We start from the raw sequence: 16,086 nt of genomic DNA, 5'->3' as shown, positions 1-16,086 counted from the left end.
GACTAAGCAAATACGGGTAAGCCGTGGCCTACCCCTAGTTCAAGACGCCCACAGTTTGTCCGGTGTCGGCATTAATTGGTTGAGTGCACTGGCGGTCTCCAGTTTGGAAATTAGTTGAACCAGTTCAAGTTTTAATTAATTTTAATCAAATTATTTAAGCAAAGATATATCCACAATGGCTTTTCGAAGAGAATACTGAGGAGCTGAGGTTACTGCAGGGGTATATCTAGAGTGTCGTCAGCTTTGAAATCTGACTCCATCTCATGTGCTAGCAGAAGAGCAGAATACCCACTGGTCCTGAGTCCATCTGTCTACACTAAGGAAAACGAAATTATCAGGTAAGTAATTTCTCCAATGCAACAGTCAGATACATTATAACAACAAAATCATGGCAAAGAATGACTCATTTTAGAATTATCCAGCGCATAAAAGTTGTACTCTTATTGAATGAATGAATGAGGAGAAGGGTCTCTAACTCATAAGTGGCAAAGTCACAAGTTAGTTATGGGAATGGCCACCTTCAACTGATGTGAGAATACGGTTCTAGTGGATAATCCATTTTGTATTCTATTTATGCCATTTTTTTATTTAATATTTTATTGAACCATCATCGTCCAGAAACAGATGCCAAGCAAGTTCCATGTATCTGTCTATGCCATTTAACTTTAAAAAGGGAGACTGTGATAAAACAAGGATATCAATTTAGAAGGTCACTAAAAGGAGCAGTCGTGAGGCTTTAAAGGTCTCTACTAGAAAAGGTACAGAGAAGGGCGACAAAAATGGTAAAGGGGATAGAACAGCTGCCTAATGAAGAAAAGAGGGGATATGACAGACTTTATAAAATCCTGAGTGGGGTGGAATAGGTAAATAGGGATATGTTATTATTCCAGATAGTACCAAGACTAGGGGACACTCCATGAAATTGGTAGCAGATTTAAAACAAATTCTAGAAAGTGTGTTTTTTTTCCAGTTGCCGCACAATTAAACTGTAGAATTTTTTGGCAGAGAATGTAGTCATCCAGTAAGGTAGCTGTGTTTTTAAGAAAAAGGTCCAGTCAAGCTCCTGGGGGACAGGTTCATTAAAATAATTAGCCAGGAAGACTTGGGGATCTCCCCATTTGTATCCTCCAGGCACTTCTCAGTGCCCCGGACGGGCTTGATGAACCATTGGTCTGTCTCAGCATGGCATTTCTTATGGTCTTGTATGCCATGTATCTGTCAGCAGCAGGGCTAGGTGAACACTGATCAGCATGTAGTCCCTTGGACTGGGGCCAGATATCAGAAGCACAGAACCTGTACTAAGAAACTAAGGGCAGGGAGGGCTGGAATTGGGATGAAGATGGTTATATCCACAGGACCCTTGAAACAAAACATGGTATAATCTCCTTTGCAGTTAATTGATTTTTCTGATGATGAGGGAATGGGTGTCTGGTTGTGAGGATGAGGCATGAGGATGAACACACACTTTGTTTATTCCTTCTCCTTCGCCCTCCACTCCCACCCCAGGTACCGAGAGCCACACAGAACTCCCCCTCCCATAGGCCACATCAGGAGCTCTGCACACCACCTTCCTAAGGCCATGTCAAGAGCTCCTCACCTTGTTTTCTTGCAGACACTTGCTACGTTCTCTCCTTCGCCATTATCATGCTGAACACCAGTCTTCATAACCCCAACGTCAAAGACAAGCCAAGCGTGGAGAGATTCATCGCCATGAACCGAGGAATTAACGTGGGAGGAGACCTGCCTGAGGATCTGTTGCGGGTTAGTAAGGGCCATTCTCGCCCCCCTCCTTGCAATTATTAGGGAAGGGATATCATTCATAAGTGACAGAACACAACCAGCAAAGGGTCAGTGTGCACCATAATGGAGACGCTGACCCTTGCAGTTCCCCCATTCACAGTATACCTCTTCATCCCCAATAAAATACTACAGAATTAACCATTGATTCATAATACAGCCCTGTGGAGGGGGGAATCCACCCACTCGTTCATCCACAATACAGCCCTTTACAGGGGTAATGAAAGTACTGTGTTAGTATAGAAGAGTTGTGGAGTCCTTATTGGATACTGTGAGGTTATGGATACTGACTGTCGGCATTGCTCTTTAGGGTGCCGAGCAGCGGGCCTGCTTCTGCATATGTGGTGCTTGGGAATGGGACTGGGTGTCTCTGGAGAGACTTTCTACTGGGTAGACTCTAATTCGGTTTCCCCTCGCATAAGAAATGTGTTTTTTTTTTGTTTTTTTATGAAACAATATTTTGATACAGTGATAGATCAGAAGAGGCAGGCTGGGGTGAGTTGGGCACAGGCGCTGATATGCTCTGGAGTTTGTGAGCAGTATAATAACACCTACCATGAGGAGACGAGCAGGCACATGTTTGACAGGTCACTTCCTATGCACTCACTTTTCTTAATATTTCAGCAAGGCTACCTTCTGTGTTACAGAATCTGTACGACAGCATAAAAAATGAACCTTTTAAAATCCCAGAGGACGATGGTAATGACCTCACACATACTTTTTTCAACCCTGACCGAGAGGGCTGGCTGCTGAAACTTGGTGAGTGCACGTGCAGGATTTCTCTGCATGGCAGGGGAATTTGAAGGGGGGGGGGATGTCTTTTAGTGATTCACTGGAGAACATATGCATTTGCAGTCTTCCCCCCTCAACCCCCAGTCAATGGGTATCCACTATCACTCCTCACTCCCTCCTCCCCTCTGGACATCACTTTTCACTTGCACTCCCAACTCCCCTCCAGATGTGTGTTTCTACTCGCACAACCCCCTCCCCTCCAGACATGGGTATCCACTCCCCCTTTCCTTTAGACATTTGTATCCGCCTGCACACTTTGCACAGCTGATGTGCTGCTGAGGAAAATGGGACTTTGCCAGGTAGGTCAGCTGTACAGTGTTGACTTTTCTTTGATACCTAATTGTGGAGGGTCCTATTCCTTTGTCCCATCTCCCCAGATTAAGTTGGCTGTCCCCTCCCCCCCCCCCCCCCCCCCCCCCCCCCCCCCAATCCCCTGCCTACACCCTCCTTATGCATCCTGACAGCAGAAGGGCTGAGTGCACGGCTCTTCCTCCCCTCCACTTACAGAAAGCTTATGCTGAGTTTTCGAAATAGAACTGAATAATTTTTTTTTAGACTTGTAAGACACCTTTTTTGTGTTTTTCTTTCTTGGACTGAGCTTTGGGGCCTGGCGGGAGCAGGATTGGGAAATGATTCTTGTTTAGCAGCTGGTATGAAAATGCAGTGTACCCTCTAATTCACCAGAGAGTTTGCTCCCCACTAAGCCCTGTTTCAGGAAAACCCAAATCAATTCTTCCCCCAGAAAGGGAGAGATATGGAGGGGCCAAATATATGGTTAAAAGACATCAGAATCCTCAATAAAAAAAAACAAAACTGCAATAGATTTTGCTTTAAAAATTGCAATAATACCATTTTGGAATCCCAAAAAAAGTCTTTCTTGGCCTTCAAGGCTGGCTCTCTTCCTTTAATTGTAGAGCTGTCAGAGAGATGGGAGGTGCATGTCCAGGGGTAGGAATAGTTCGAGTCTGTGTCACAGGACTGTTGGTGTGGGGAGGGTCTGAAACGAGGGTGTCCTCACAGTTATTGTGGTGAAATTGCATCAAAGCAGATATGTATAAAGCGAATGAACAAGCCAGAAACTCCTTTCAGTCTTTGGAAGAGTTTTCACCTGGACCCTCAGGAGCTGCCTTGGCACCAGCTGCATAGTTGCATGTTTTGTATTTTGGTTTTTTTTTTTGGCATGTGCTGGTTTGCAGTGTCCCAAGGAGGGCTGATGAGCCAAGAAACCTGTTTTTTACATTTGCTTGTTTTTGTACAAAACATGGAGGTTACCTGCAGACTGTGCTGTTAGAATCATTTGTTGCAGGCTGGATTTCCGATTTTAATTTTCTTTTCTCCCTTATTTGTATGTTTCCCTGACTTTGGCTCCTCTTTTACTTGCCCAAATCTTCAGGAGGTATGTAACTGCGGCTCATGGCTGACTCGCTGGGTGCTAGGGGTGATCTTGGTCTTCCTTTCCTTGTTCCTTGTGTGATGGCGGTAATAGGCTTCATGCTGCTTTTCCACAGTGCACACAGTCCCCAGGGATGTCCTGGGGGGGAGGGGGTGTTTTCATGTGAGGGGGTTGTTTAGGCTGTAGTGAGCATAAGTATTTTCGATATTAAACAGAATCTTCCACTGCCAGAGGTGGTCGCATGTCGGTGTCTGTAGAGCGCATCTCACACACACTGCACGAGTACTTCAGAAGCAATGGGGGGAAATGAAGCCAAGTTACAGTGGGAGCATGTGATGAGGGAATACTTCAACCTTCTTAAAAGTCCAAGTCTCCCAATAGGCTTCACACCCAGCCCCATTTTTGAATGTCCCTGGGGAACGAGGAAGCTCATTAGAAATGAAATAGTACAGCTAGGAGTCTGTTTGTTTGAAAAGGCTTAGTAAATAGGGACCAATCAAAACAAGGCACAGAGTAACCCAAAATAAATCAGAGTAAAGAGTTTACTGGAACAAAAATCATTATTTACAAGTAGCATTCGTTTAGGAAGAGAAATGTCCAAGTAGGAAGACCAATGCACTGATGAATCTCTGCTAAATTAATTTTTAAAAAAGGGCTCTAGGGGGTGACCAAACTAGCTGGAGACCAGTGAGCTTGATATTGGTGACAGGGAAAATGATGAAGGCTATTGGTAAGAACAGAATTAACGGGATTGTGGATAAACATGGCTTGATGGCGAAGAGCCTACGTGGATTTAGCAAGGCAGAGGTCATGCCTTATCCAATCTAGGAGAATTATTTGAAGATGTACATATATCCGGGGATAAAGGTAAGCCAGTTTATATACAGCATATTTGGAGTTTCAGAAAGCCTTTGATAAAGTGCCTCAGGAAATTAAAAAAAAACCAATGGAATAGGAGGCAGTGGCCCTACTGATTTATTTATAACTTAACTAAACAAACTCAGGGTGGGTTACAAAAAGCAAATTAATACAAATTAAATACATGTACACAGCAAAACTAATTTCAGACGTAAATGGACAGTTTTTCTATTGGAGAAAGGTCATTAGTGGAGTGTCCCAGGAAATGGAACGACAAGTGAGGTGATCAGGTTTGTAGAGGACATAAAATAGTTAAAAGCGGCAAAAACACAAGCAGATGATGAGAAACTGCAAAAAGACTTTGCCAGACTAGAGAACTGTTTAAAAAAAAAGGTTACCCTGTGATTACTTTGAAAATGGGCAGCCAGATAATTTCTGGCTTAAAGTTATAAACGCTACACAAGCGGCAAGTGAACTTCAGCCCATATCTGAGGGTAAACCGATAAACCGAGACATATATGTGACTTTTTTCTTCAATATTGTATTTGTACCAAGTCACAATACATTCCAGTTTTTTCAAATATAGACTAGATAACTGGGCATCTAAATATATGAACATAAGGCTTGCCATACTGGATCAGGCCAAAGGTCCGACAAGCCCAGCATTCTGTTTCCAACAGTGGCCAATCCAGGTCACAAGTACCTGGCAGGATCCCAAAAGGTCGATAGATAGTGGAAAGTGATGCACATAGGGAAAAATAATCCCATCTATTGATACACAATTCAATATTAGGAGTCTCCTTCCAGGGAAAGGATCTTGTCATTGTGGACAGTATATTGAAATATGCAGCAGCCATAAAGCAAATAGAATGTTAAGAATAATTTGAAGGGTAATGGAGAATAAAACAGAGAATATCCTTAGTTCCTGTATTGATCCATAGTGCCACTGCTCCTTGAATGTTGTGTGCATTTCTGATCGCTCCATTTCAAAAAAGATGTAGTGGTAATAGAGAAGGTACAGAGAAGGGCAACAAAAAAGATGAAGGGAAGGGAATGGCTTCCCCTATGAGAGACTAACAAGGTTTTAAGGTTCTTCAGCTTGGAAAAGTGACAACTGAGCGGTAGAGGTTTGTAAAATCATAAGTGGAGTGGAACAGTTATTTACCCTTTCAGATAGTACTAGCACTAGGGAACACCCCATGAACTAATGAGTAGCAGATTTAAATGTGTTTGGGTTTTTTTTTTCAGTCCATAAACAGTTAAGCTCTGGAATTTGTTTCCGGAGGTTGTGGTCAAGGTTAATTGCATACCAGGGTTTAAAAAAGGTTTGGACACAGTCCTGGAGGATAAGCCCATTAATTATTAATCGGGAAGATTTGTGTGTCTGCATCTCTTACTTTTGGGAGTAACACGGGACTGGATCTCCACATTAGAATCTGCTCTGCACTTCCAAGTGACTAGGGGGTACCCAATGGAACTGTCAGATGGCAGATGTAACACACTCCAGGCAGCACTTCCTCACATAACACAGTCAGCCTGTGGGAGTTACTGCCACAGGAGGCTGTGGAGGGGAAACTGTATAACTGGGAGCAGAAAGAGATGGCACATTTATGAGGGATGGGGATCAGTCACAGGTTATTTAAAATAACAGACAAAGATGTCATCCCAGGTCGGTGTTACCCTAAACCGTGAGTGTTAGAAAAAGGAAAGGCCTGAGAGGGGATAGACAACTCTTAATGCCCCACCTCCCGTGTTTCTTATACACTTCCCTTAAGCACCATTGTAACTGCTCTTGGACACAGGATGCTGGGTGATAGGGACCATTGGGCTGACCCAATCTAGCAGTTATTACATGATTTTCTAATATGGCATAGCACCAAAACACAGGAAACAAGCAAGCTGCAGAAAGTAGGGAAAATACCCTATTAATGAAGATAGCTTAATGCATTTTGAATCTGATAAGCCTTATGATGTTATGCTTGAGATCAGACATTAGGCCAATAGAGTTCATTAGTTTTGACACAATAGCCAAATGGCTGCTCCTAAAAAATCAGGGAGGAGTCAAGAGGAGCAAAGCCAGGAAATTCCATAGGGGAAGAGAAAGGATCAAGTGTTCTCAAAGGGTTGGAAGGAGTAGGGTGGAGGAGGCCTGGGAGGTAGAATAAGGAGGTGGGAGTTCTGTGGGGGAGGGAAGGGGCAGTCAGGAGGAGGCAGGTGTTCTCCTGGTGGGGGTTGGAGTTCTTGGGGACTGTTGTCCAGCCTTTCAGTTTGTCTGTCTGCTCCTTGTTAGCTTTTCTTTCTCTGCAGTGAGAATACCAGTGTGTTTGCACTGTGTTTTGCTGGTAACCATACTTGTTGCTTCAATGGGGTGTAATTCGTGGTCTCTTGTTCACTCTTGACTCTGGATTCCTCTCTGAAGAAAGCCCCTGCTGTTCCGACCCTGGGCTACACCAACCAAGCTGTGGGAGTAGGCATGGGGACTCGCTCCCCTGGAGGGATTTTGGGGGTATCCCAGAATAGGTGGGGTTAGGAGCCTTTGCTCAGACTGAATCTGTTCTTCGGAGCTAGATGACAGTTGGAAATGTGGAGGGTAATGAAGGGTTTTTACAGTACCTGGTTCTGAAGCTGGCATCTTTGGTTGCACTGATTGCAGAGAAGTAGGAGGTGTCTGGGTGGGGTCACTCTGTCCCAGAGCTTACTGGCTATGAATTTATAGCATTCATCCCAAAGGGTTTGCATCTGTTACAGTTTTTTGGTTTTTTTTTTCCTGTCTGGAAAGTTAAACAATTTTTTGGCCCTCTGGGAATTTACTGTGTAGATGGTCCTTGGGTGTAATATGGTGGTGCTGATATCCTATTTGCACCTCCTGAAGACCCCTCTTCTCCTCCTCACTTGTTTTGTTGCTTTGTTGCTGCTTCCTTGATGCCGTTCAGTCGCTCTGCCTGCTGCTGTCAGACTCTTCCAGCTATAACTCCTAGCCCTGCCACAGCCCTCCCAGCTCTCCCATTGCCCCATTCCCAGGGAGACCCTAATTTGGACAGATTCTGCTTGCTTCTGCCTCTTCCTGGGATGCTTGAGCTATAGTGTTTGACTTTGAGAAATCATGTGAAGATGTTTGCTATATAATTCCTGTACTATTGTCCCTCCCCTCCTTTTCCTCTCACTGCAGCACCCCCCTACTCCCATTTCTCTCTTTGCTTCCCCCCATTCTCCCACAGTTCTTCTTACTCCCCAATCTCGTTCATTCTGCAGTGCCCCCTGCCCAATCCCTGGATCTCCTTTTTGTCTGCATTAGAAGTAAATTCTGTTTCTTGTCTCGTGGAACTTGACTCTCTTTGCTCTGCAGGTGGCCGAGTAAAGACCTGGAAGAGACGTTGGTTCATTTTGACAGATAATTGCCTTTACTACTTTGAATACACCACAGTGAGTGGCAGGATCACAGCGCCGCCCTGCTGGAGACACCACAGGGAGCACAGAGGGATTGGATACTTCAGGAGGCTGTGTGTGGGGGGGGAGGGTGCTGAGCTTGGATGTATGAGAGCAGCAGTGTGTGCAGTGATGGGGTTACAAGGGGGGGGTGCTGAACATGAATTCATGAGAGCAGGGGTGGGGGAGGAGAGGGGGCTGACCCTGGATGCATGGGGAGCAGTGTGTGCAGGGATAGAGGTGCAGAAGAAATCCTTTGTAAATAGATCACTATATTCTGTTACGCTTCTGCCCTGCTGGAAGAGATAAGTTATCTACCCTTGACAGAGGGTAGATAACTTATACTGTGTATACTGCTCATATTCATATGGGTTAGACCAAGGGATATTAAATGTTAATTGATAAGAAAAATCTTACTGTGCAGTTCATGTAACCATCTAATATTAGTTGGTGCTATCTGCTGCAAGGACAGGCAGGCGTGAGCCGGGCCCTCAGCTGACTTTGGCACTTCCGGGGTTGCCCTTTTCCGGCAGGCTGCGCAGCTCCCATGGTCACGGCCATGTTGGAACAGGCAGGGACACTGTTGGTCAGTGCAGGCACATCCTGGGGGCATCCTGTCCCTGTGACTTCCACTTAACATTTAACCATTTTAATTTTAGTAGTTTAAACTTTTCGAACGATATTCAGATCCCTAGTTTGGGCTACTATTTCTCTGAACATTTTGGGACATATGATTATACTAGCTTTATGTGTAATCTGAGTGTCCAAAGTTCTTATATTTTTAGTTTATTAAGTTTTTGTTTTCCCTTTTAATATGGTACCCTGCAGATTGTTTGTTTTAGTCTGTGTGTATGTAGAATCGTGTGTGCTAATGTGCCTTTGTGTACTCCCAGGATAAGGAGCCTCGGGGAATAATCCCACTTGAAAACCTGAGCATCAGAGAGGTGGAAGACTCCAAAAAGCCAGTGAGCATTTGTGTCAAATTTTCTCTGCTCCTCTTGCCCCTGTAGTGTTAAAAAAAAAAAAAAAAAAAAAAAAAAAAAAAAAGAACAGTTCCAATAATCTGCAGGTACTATGTACACATGACAAGTTTTAAAGAGAAAGTAAACACAGATTTTGCAGGTAAAAAGTACTCACGGACTTTACTCAAAGCGGACAGTCTGAAAATTGCCCCCTTAATGTATAAGTTATATAGGCAGCTGCCCTCTACCCTTCTATCTCCTTCTGTCCAAGGTAAACCTTTCCAGCTGCCTGAATCTCAGTGGAGGCCACTCTGGGGGAGTAGAGTGGAGGAGGCAGGGCCTAGCCTTTGCTGTGTGTGAGGGAGCCAGGGATAGGGGAGAAGCATACCCAGCCTTGCTCTATGTATGTGCATTGGGGTGGGGAGGCACCACTTGGCTTTGAGATAGTTTTGCTGGCTCTTGATACAGTTTTCTCTTTTCTTTCTCCGTCGCAGAACTGCTTTGAATTGTACATCCCAGATAATAAGGATCAGGTGATCAAAGCCTGTAAGACAGAGGCCGATGGACGGGTGGTAGAGGGGAACCACACAGTGTACCGTATTTCTGCTCCCACCCCCGAGGAGAAAGAGGAGTGGATAAAATGCATAAAGTAAGTGGTAATAAAATGTTATATTTAACCTAGTGAATGGAACTGTAGATAGATCATGGGAGCTCAGTGAAGTGCTGGCAGGATGGCGAGAGTTTTCTATGACTGGGTGACCAGGGGAAAGCACTGGATGTGGTATAGTTGGATTTTGATATTGTACCACACAGGCAGATTATAGATAAGCCAAGCAGCTCAGGGGTAAGCCTTGAAGTGGGATATGGGGTTAACAGCTGGTGGCATGATGGGCAACAGAAAGCAGTGGTAAATTACCTTTCTCCTGAGGAGAAGGTGATCAGCAGGTGCCTCAGGGAATCGGTCATGGTCTTTCTATTCAGAGTGACCACAAATGATGCAGAAGAGCTAACTGTAAAGGTCTTTTTGCAGATAACTGAGATTTGTAGCAGGCTGACACCCCAGAGGAAGTAAAGAAAAAGGACATTTAAGAAAGCTTGAGGTATAGAGGAGAGTGTCAGCTGAGACTTATGCCAGAATGTATAAAGTCATGTATTTGGAGCACAGAAACTTGTCCTTAGGCGAGCAGCACATGGTGCAACTGATATGCTGGTTATCACTGAACAGGAGAAGTCTGGGAGTGTGATCACATTTGATAACCTTAAGTTGCTCGGGGACATGGAATGAAATATAGCCAGCATGAACAAAGAAATGGCAATGCCTCTGTCCAAATTCTTTGAGACCTCATCTGGAGTATTATGTCCAGTTCTGGAAACCACATTTTCGGAGAGCTATAGATAAAGGAGGGCTACCAAAATGTTCAAGAGCTGCAATCACGTCACTAAAAGTGGTAAAGATCCTCCAGAGAATGAGTCAGACCATGAGCCTATTAGATCCAGTTCCTCCAAGATTCACCTACAACTTGAAACATAATCTAGCCTGCTGGTCTAGATCATGTTAGTCTAAACTTAAGACTTGCTACCCAGCTTGTTCTGTTACCAAATGCATCCTACAAAAAACCTGGCACTGATCCTAAAATAATTGACAACTATTGCACAGTCTTCAGCCTTCCCTTCTTATCCAATGTGGTGGAAAAAGTAGTTTATCACCAACTCTTATCCCCAGAGGAGTACAGTATCTTAGCCCAGTATCAATCCAGGTTCAGGAAAAGCCAAGGAATGGATTTGGTCTTGTTGGCCATCACAAACAGTGTCCATCTCCATGTAGATCAAGGTGGTAACTCCTTCATTGTCCTACTTGATCTCTTGGCCACCTTCAGTATGGTTGATCACTATCTTCTGATCCAGCACCTAAAAAGCAGTGGCATTGATGGCACTGCTGTAAAGTGGTTTGAATCATTTCTTGCCAACAGAATACAATTGGTTACATGAGCTAACAAACCATCCTGCCCTAAAGAGCTCACCTGTGTAGTGCCTCAGGGCTCGATCCTCTCCTCAACACTTTTCAACATCTACATGTGCTCTATTTGCGTCCTCATCGAGTCCTTCAGTACCAAGTGCCATTTATTTGTGGATGACCTCCAACTCTGCATCAAAATGGGATCTGACTAAACTTCATCTATTACCAAGCTCAATAATTGTCTTACTTCAGTAGCCCAATAGCTTGGCAAATACAAACTCAGACTAAACCTACCTAAATCAGAACTCCTCTGACTCAGCCACCAAGGTCACCCCCTACAATTGTTTCCCTTGCTAGCAGATACCACCTTACATCCTAAGGAGTCAGTACAAAGCATAGGACTTCAACTTTATTTATTTAAGGATTTTTGTTTACTGACATTTCGTAGGTACATCATGTTGGTTTACAACGAACATTGTTAACAGGAAAAGAAGTTACATGAAACTAGGGCGGTTGAAAACAAAGGATTTAAGGAAATACAGGCCTTTCAAGATATATGGTAAACGCAGTAACAAAACAATAGAGGCATTACAAGATATATGGTAAATGAAGTAACAAACAATAGAGGCGTTACAAGATATATGGTAAACCCAGTAACATAACAATAGAGGCGTTTCAAGATATATATGGTGAACGCAAAAGATAACAATATGATCACATGGTATTAGGGGGACATAGAAGATGGAGAAGTCAATTGAGCAGTTACAAAGGAATGGAGTGAGCATAAGCGGTGGGAGGGGCAAACAACAATGATAAGGGCATATACGATGGAAAGGGAGAGGATACTGGATTGTGCGATAAGTGTTGGGGATGAGTAAGAACTGGTTAAGCGAAGGCCTTTTTAAAGAGCCATGTTGAGTTTTTTCTTAAATTTCTGAGTACATTGCTCTTGTCTGAGATCGGGAGGCATGGTATTCCAGGCATAAGGGTCTGCAATGGATAGAGTGCGTTCTTTCGTGGTGTTAAGGTGGGATAGCTTAGGTGAAGGGGTGTATAGAGTGCCTTTATAAGAAGATCTGGTTGGTCTGTTAGCGGTGTGGAATTGTATGGAATCATTCAACCAGCGCATGTTCTGGTTGTGAAGGGTTTTATGTGAGATGGTGAGTGTTTTGTAGATTATGCAGTGGGAGATCGGGAGCCAGTGAAGATCTCTGAGGATGGAGGTGATATGGTCTATTTTGCGAGTGTTAGTGAGAATTCTGGCAGCGGAGTTTTGAAGCATTTGTAGAAGTTTAATAGTGGCTTTGGATAGACCGAGGAGTAGGGAGTTACAATAATCTATTTTGGAGAGGATAGTGGCTTGTAGTACAGTGCGGAAGTCATTAGAGTGGAGGAGTGGTCTGAGTTTTTTCAAAGTGTTAAGCTTAAAATAGCATTCTTTCATCGTCGAGTCAATAAATCTTTTAAGGTTGAGGTGATTATAATGACACCAAGGTCTCACACTCGCTGTGAAAATGTAATGGCTTAGGGCGGGGCAGTTAAGGGGTTATGAGGAGGAGAGATGATAATCAGTTCCATTTTGGAAGTGTTAAGGGCAAGATTCAGGCTGGTGAGGAGGCTGTTGATGTTTTCCCAAGTTTTAAGGGTGATGGCTAGAGTCAGTAATGGGGATGAGTATTTGTACGTCATCCGCATAAATAAAGTACGTGAGGTCAAGATCAGAGAGTAGTTGGCAGAGAGGTAGAAGATAGATATTGAAGAGGATAGAGGAGCGTGAGGAGCCTTGGGGAACACCCCTGGAGAGGTGTATAGGTTTAGATTCAAAGTTGTCTATTTTGACCTTGTAAAGTCTATTGGTAAGATAAGAGTTAAACCAGTGGAGAGGGGTTCCGTATATTCCAATTTCCTTGAGACGGGTTAGGAGTATGTTGTGGTTTACAGTGTCAAAGGCAGAGGAAATGTCAAGTAGGGTGAGTAAGTATGAATGACCTTTGTCGAAACCTTTAAGAATGGTGTCAGTGAGAGAGATTAGGAGAATCTCAGTGTTGAAAAATCTGCAGAAGCGGAATTGTGATGGGAAGAGGATGATATGTTTTTCAAGGAGGTCGGAAAGCTGGGTGTTGACTACTTTTTCAAGTACTTTAGCTAGGAAGGGTAGGTTTGAGATGGGTCAGAAATTAGCGGGGTCATTAGGGTCGAAATTAGGTTTTTTGAGTAGGGGTTTGACGGTGGCTTGCTTAAGAGGGCCAGGTACATTTCCCAGAGAGAGGGAACAGTTAACGATATCAGCGATGGGTTTTGCTATTATACTGGGGATGGACAGGAGAGATTTAGTGGGGATAGTGTCAGAAGGATGTCATGCTGGTTTCATTTTCTTTAGTATAGCTTCCGTTTCAGTGGAAAAGGTCAGTTCAAAAAACTTGACCAAACCCTCACAATGAAACCACACATTTCAAAAGTAGTAAGATCATCCTTCATGTATCTGCATCAGATCCACCAACTGTGCAATTTCCTTGATAAACACAATCTTGATACTGTAATCCATGTGCTAGTCACCAACCGAATCGATTACTGCAATTCCCTAAACAGTGTCATCTCATAATACAGTTTGAAGCACCTTCACCTCCTGCAAAGTACTGCATTGAGAATGTTGATAGATGCAAAAGCAATTGATCATGTCAAGCCTATTCTTCATCAATTTTACTGGCTCCCAGTAGAAAAGCAGAATAACATTTAAAACACTCTGCTTTGTCTTCAAATGCTTGAATAAACAGGCCACTGAATACCTCTCTCAACTTCTCTACCCTTATGTACCCTTAAGGAAACTCTGGTCTGCAGAAATGACTCCTTTCTCTCCTCTGTTGACTGCTGTCAGATTGTCTTGCATGAGACTCTGTGCTTTGTTGTTTCGCACCAAACATTTGGAACAAAGTACCACTAACCCTGAGGCTGGAGCTATGCTACTTTAAGTTCTGAATAACAGCTAAGGCATGGCTTTTTCAGCCAGGCCTTCCCCTAAGACCCACATCTTTGGCCCAACTTCCTTGAATGCCTGACGAGGGACTGTATTATACACAACAGAGACATGCATGAGTCTTGATACTATTCACAAATGGGTTCTCCTTTGCTGGATCCTAGTGCTACATTAATTTCAAATTCTGATTTGACTGTAAGCTGTTCTAATGCCTCTCTTCATTTTAAATTTATTATAATCTGCCTTGAGACCAACTTTGAGAAAAGACGGAATATCAAATGTTCATAAATAAATTATGAATCTTATAAATGTGTGACCTCTGGAGAAGAGGTGGGTTAAATAAGTGCACAAGAGGTTAGCCTTTTCAGAAGCAGATAAATACTTCCTTGCCCTTCCCAGAAATGGGTCGTGAATACATGGAGCAATCTCCTAAGAGATATGGTGGAGGCAAAAACAGTAAACAAAATCCTAAGGGCCTCAAAGAGAATTTTTAGTTGTGAGGAAGCAAAGGTAACACCAGAGATCAAGTTTGGTTGGTGGTGAGGCAGTAGATAAAGGAAATAGGCACATTTCTCTTTTTCTGATATTCGAGGGTTAAACCATTGCAGGGAACCCATTATTTCCTATGGGAAATTGTGTATAGCTACATGTAGGGATTGGAATGGACAGTCTCTGGAGTAGGATGAGATGAGACTGATGGGGAAGGCACCTCTTGAGGGTTGGGTTAGAAATTTTTGAAATGCAATAGCTTTCTAACTGCTTTTCTTTTTGATGACCTTTTTTTTTTTTTCTCTGCTTGGGTTGTAGAGCAGCTATCAGCCGGGATCCTTTCTATGAGATGCTGGCTGCCCGGAAGAAGAAGGTGTCATCGACAAAGCGACATTAACACTTGCTGTTTGCCAATTCCCAGCTCCCCCAATCTTCTCCTTCACTGGGTAGGCTGGGGGAATCCAGGAATTGTTAACATCTCAACAATTCCCAGGGATTTGCTTTAAGCTTTTGCAAGTTTTTTTTTTTCCCCCTTTGAAGGGGTAGGAGTTGGGGGCTAGGACTTGACAGTATGTTGGCAGAGGATTCTGAACAGCATTACCTCTGAAGCATCCAGCAAGTACTCGTGATCTTCGTCAGCAAACTAAGAGCCTTGAGCCGAGAACTCTGAAAACTCTGGGACAAGATCCAGCAGTATCTCTATAAGCCTAGCATATAGAATATTTTGGGAAGGAGGAGCCCAAGACATGTACATAGATAAGATATATTTTTAATTTAAAGAGACTAGAGGTCCAAATGTCTTGAAGACTCCCTGTCCATTTTTTGGGCTGTGAGTCTGAAACAGCCAAAAAAAAAAAAAAAAAAAGGAATTACTTTCACCCAGGAATTATTTGTGGTAAAAGTGCCCCTTGCTCAGTGCCAGCTGTGCTAGGTGCACCAATTTAATAGCATTCTTCTTGCAAAACTGTGGGGTGCAATGCTGAGCAGAGGGGTGCTTTCTTCACTCAGTATTGCTGCCGGCTCCTGTGCCTGGTTATGTTCTGTATAGTTTATATACACAAAGGGTTTTATGTTACAGGATCCCTGCTGGCCAGGGCGAAGGAGAGCAGATGGGTGCTGGTGGCAGTGCTGCGTCTTTGGTGTGGATTTTATTTTCTCTCCTGTCTGATGGTATAGTGGCCGCTGATGGAGATTCCATAGATGGGGGACAGGTAATATAAAGTGTCCCTTCATCAGCCTTGGACTAATGCTACTGAGGAGCAGCACCTGCTTTGGTATACAGCTTTCCAGTATTATTGGGGAAAGGAGCACCTGCACTTTTTATAGGTTTTTCTTATATTTGTAGTTATGCTTAAGGGCTGATGTCTTAGATGGTGGTGACATCATTTATGGGACCCCCATAAAACAAATGCTCTGGTAACTTGCATCTGAAGAACAG

The 16,086-nt window shown here is 43.6% G+C and overlaps 1 protein-coding gene across 3 annotated transcripts in view; it reads left to right on the top strand.

The window, feature by feature from the left end:
* Positions 1-15,537, top strand: part of CYTH1 (cytohesin 1) — an 86,949-nt gene extending 71,412 nt beyond the window's left edge. For 2 of the 3 annotated variants that reach the window (XM_029599140.1, XM_029599141.1), the window contains exons 8-13: positions 1,613-1,761; positions 2,445-2,557; positions 8,185-8,263; positions 9,160-9,231; positions 9,723-9,877; positions 14,967-15,537. In XM_029599140.1, coding sequence (XP_029455000.1) covers positions 1,613-1,761; positions 2,445-2,557; positions 8,185-8,263; positions 9,160-9,231; positions 9,723-9,877; positions 14,967-15,045 — 647 coding nt within the window. In that variant the 3' untranslated portion in view covers positions 15,046-15,537. The remainder of the gene's footprint in view (positions 1-1,612; positions 1,762-2,444; positions 2,558-8,184; positions 8,264-9,159; positions 9,232-9,722; positions 9,878-14,966) is intronic. The other variant, XM_029599139.1, reaches the window with a different exon arrangement.
* Positions 15,538-16,086: the final 549 nt, after the last annotated feature.

The sequence above is a fragment of the Rhinatrema bivittatum genome, chromosome 4 (genome assembly GCF_901001135.1).
Source record: "Rhinatrema bivittatum chromosome 4, aRhiBiv1.1, whole genome shotgun sequence".
Taxonomy (NCBI): domain Eukaryota; kingdom Metazoa; phylum Chordata; class Amphibia; order Gymnophiona; family Rhinatrematidae; genus Rhinatrema; species Rhinatrema bivittatum.
The sequence above is the reverse complement of the archived record's forward strand: the minus strand, read 5'-3'. Positions and strand labels throughout refer to the sequence as shown.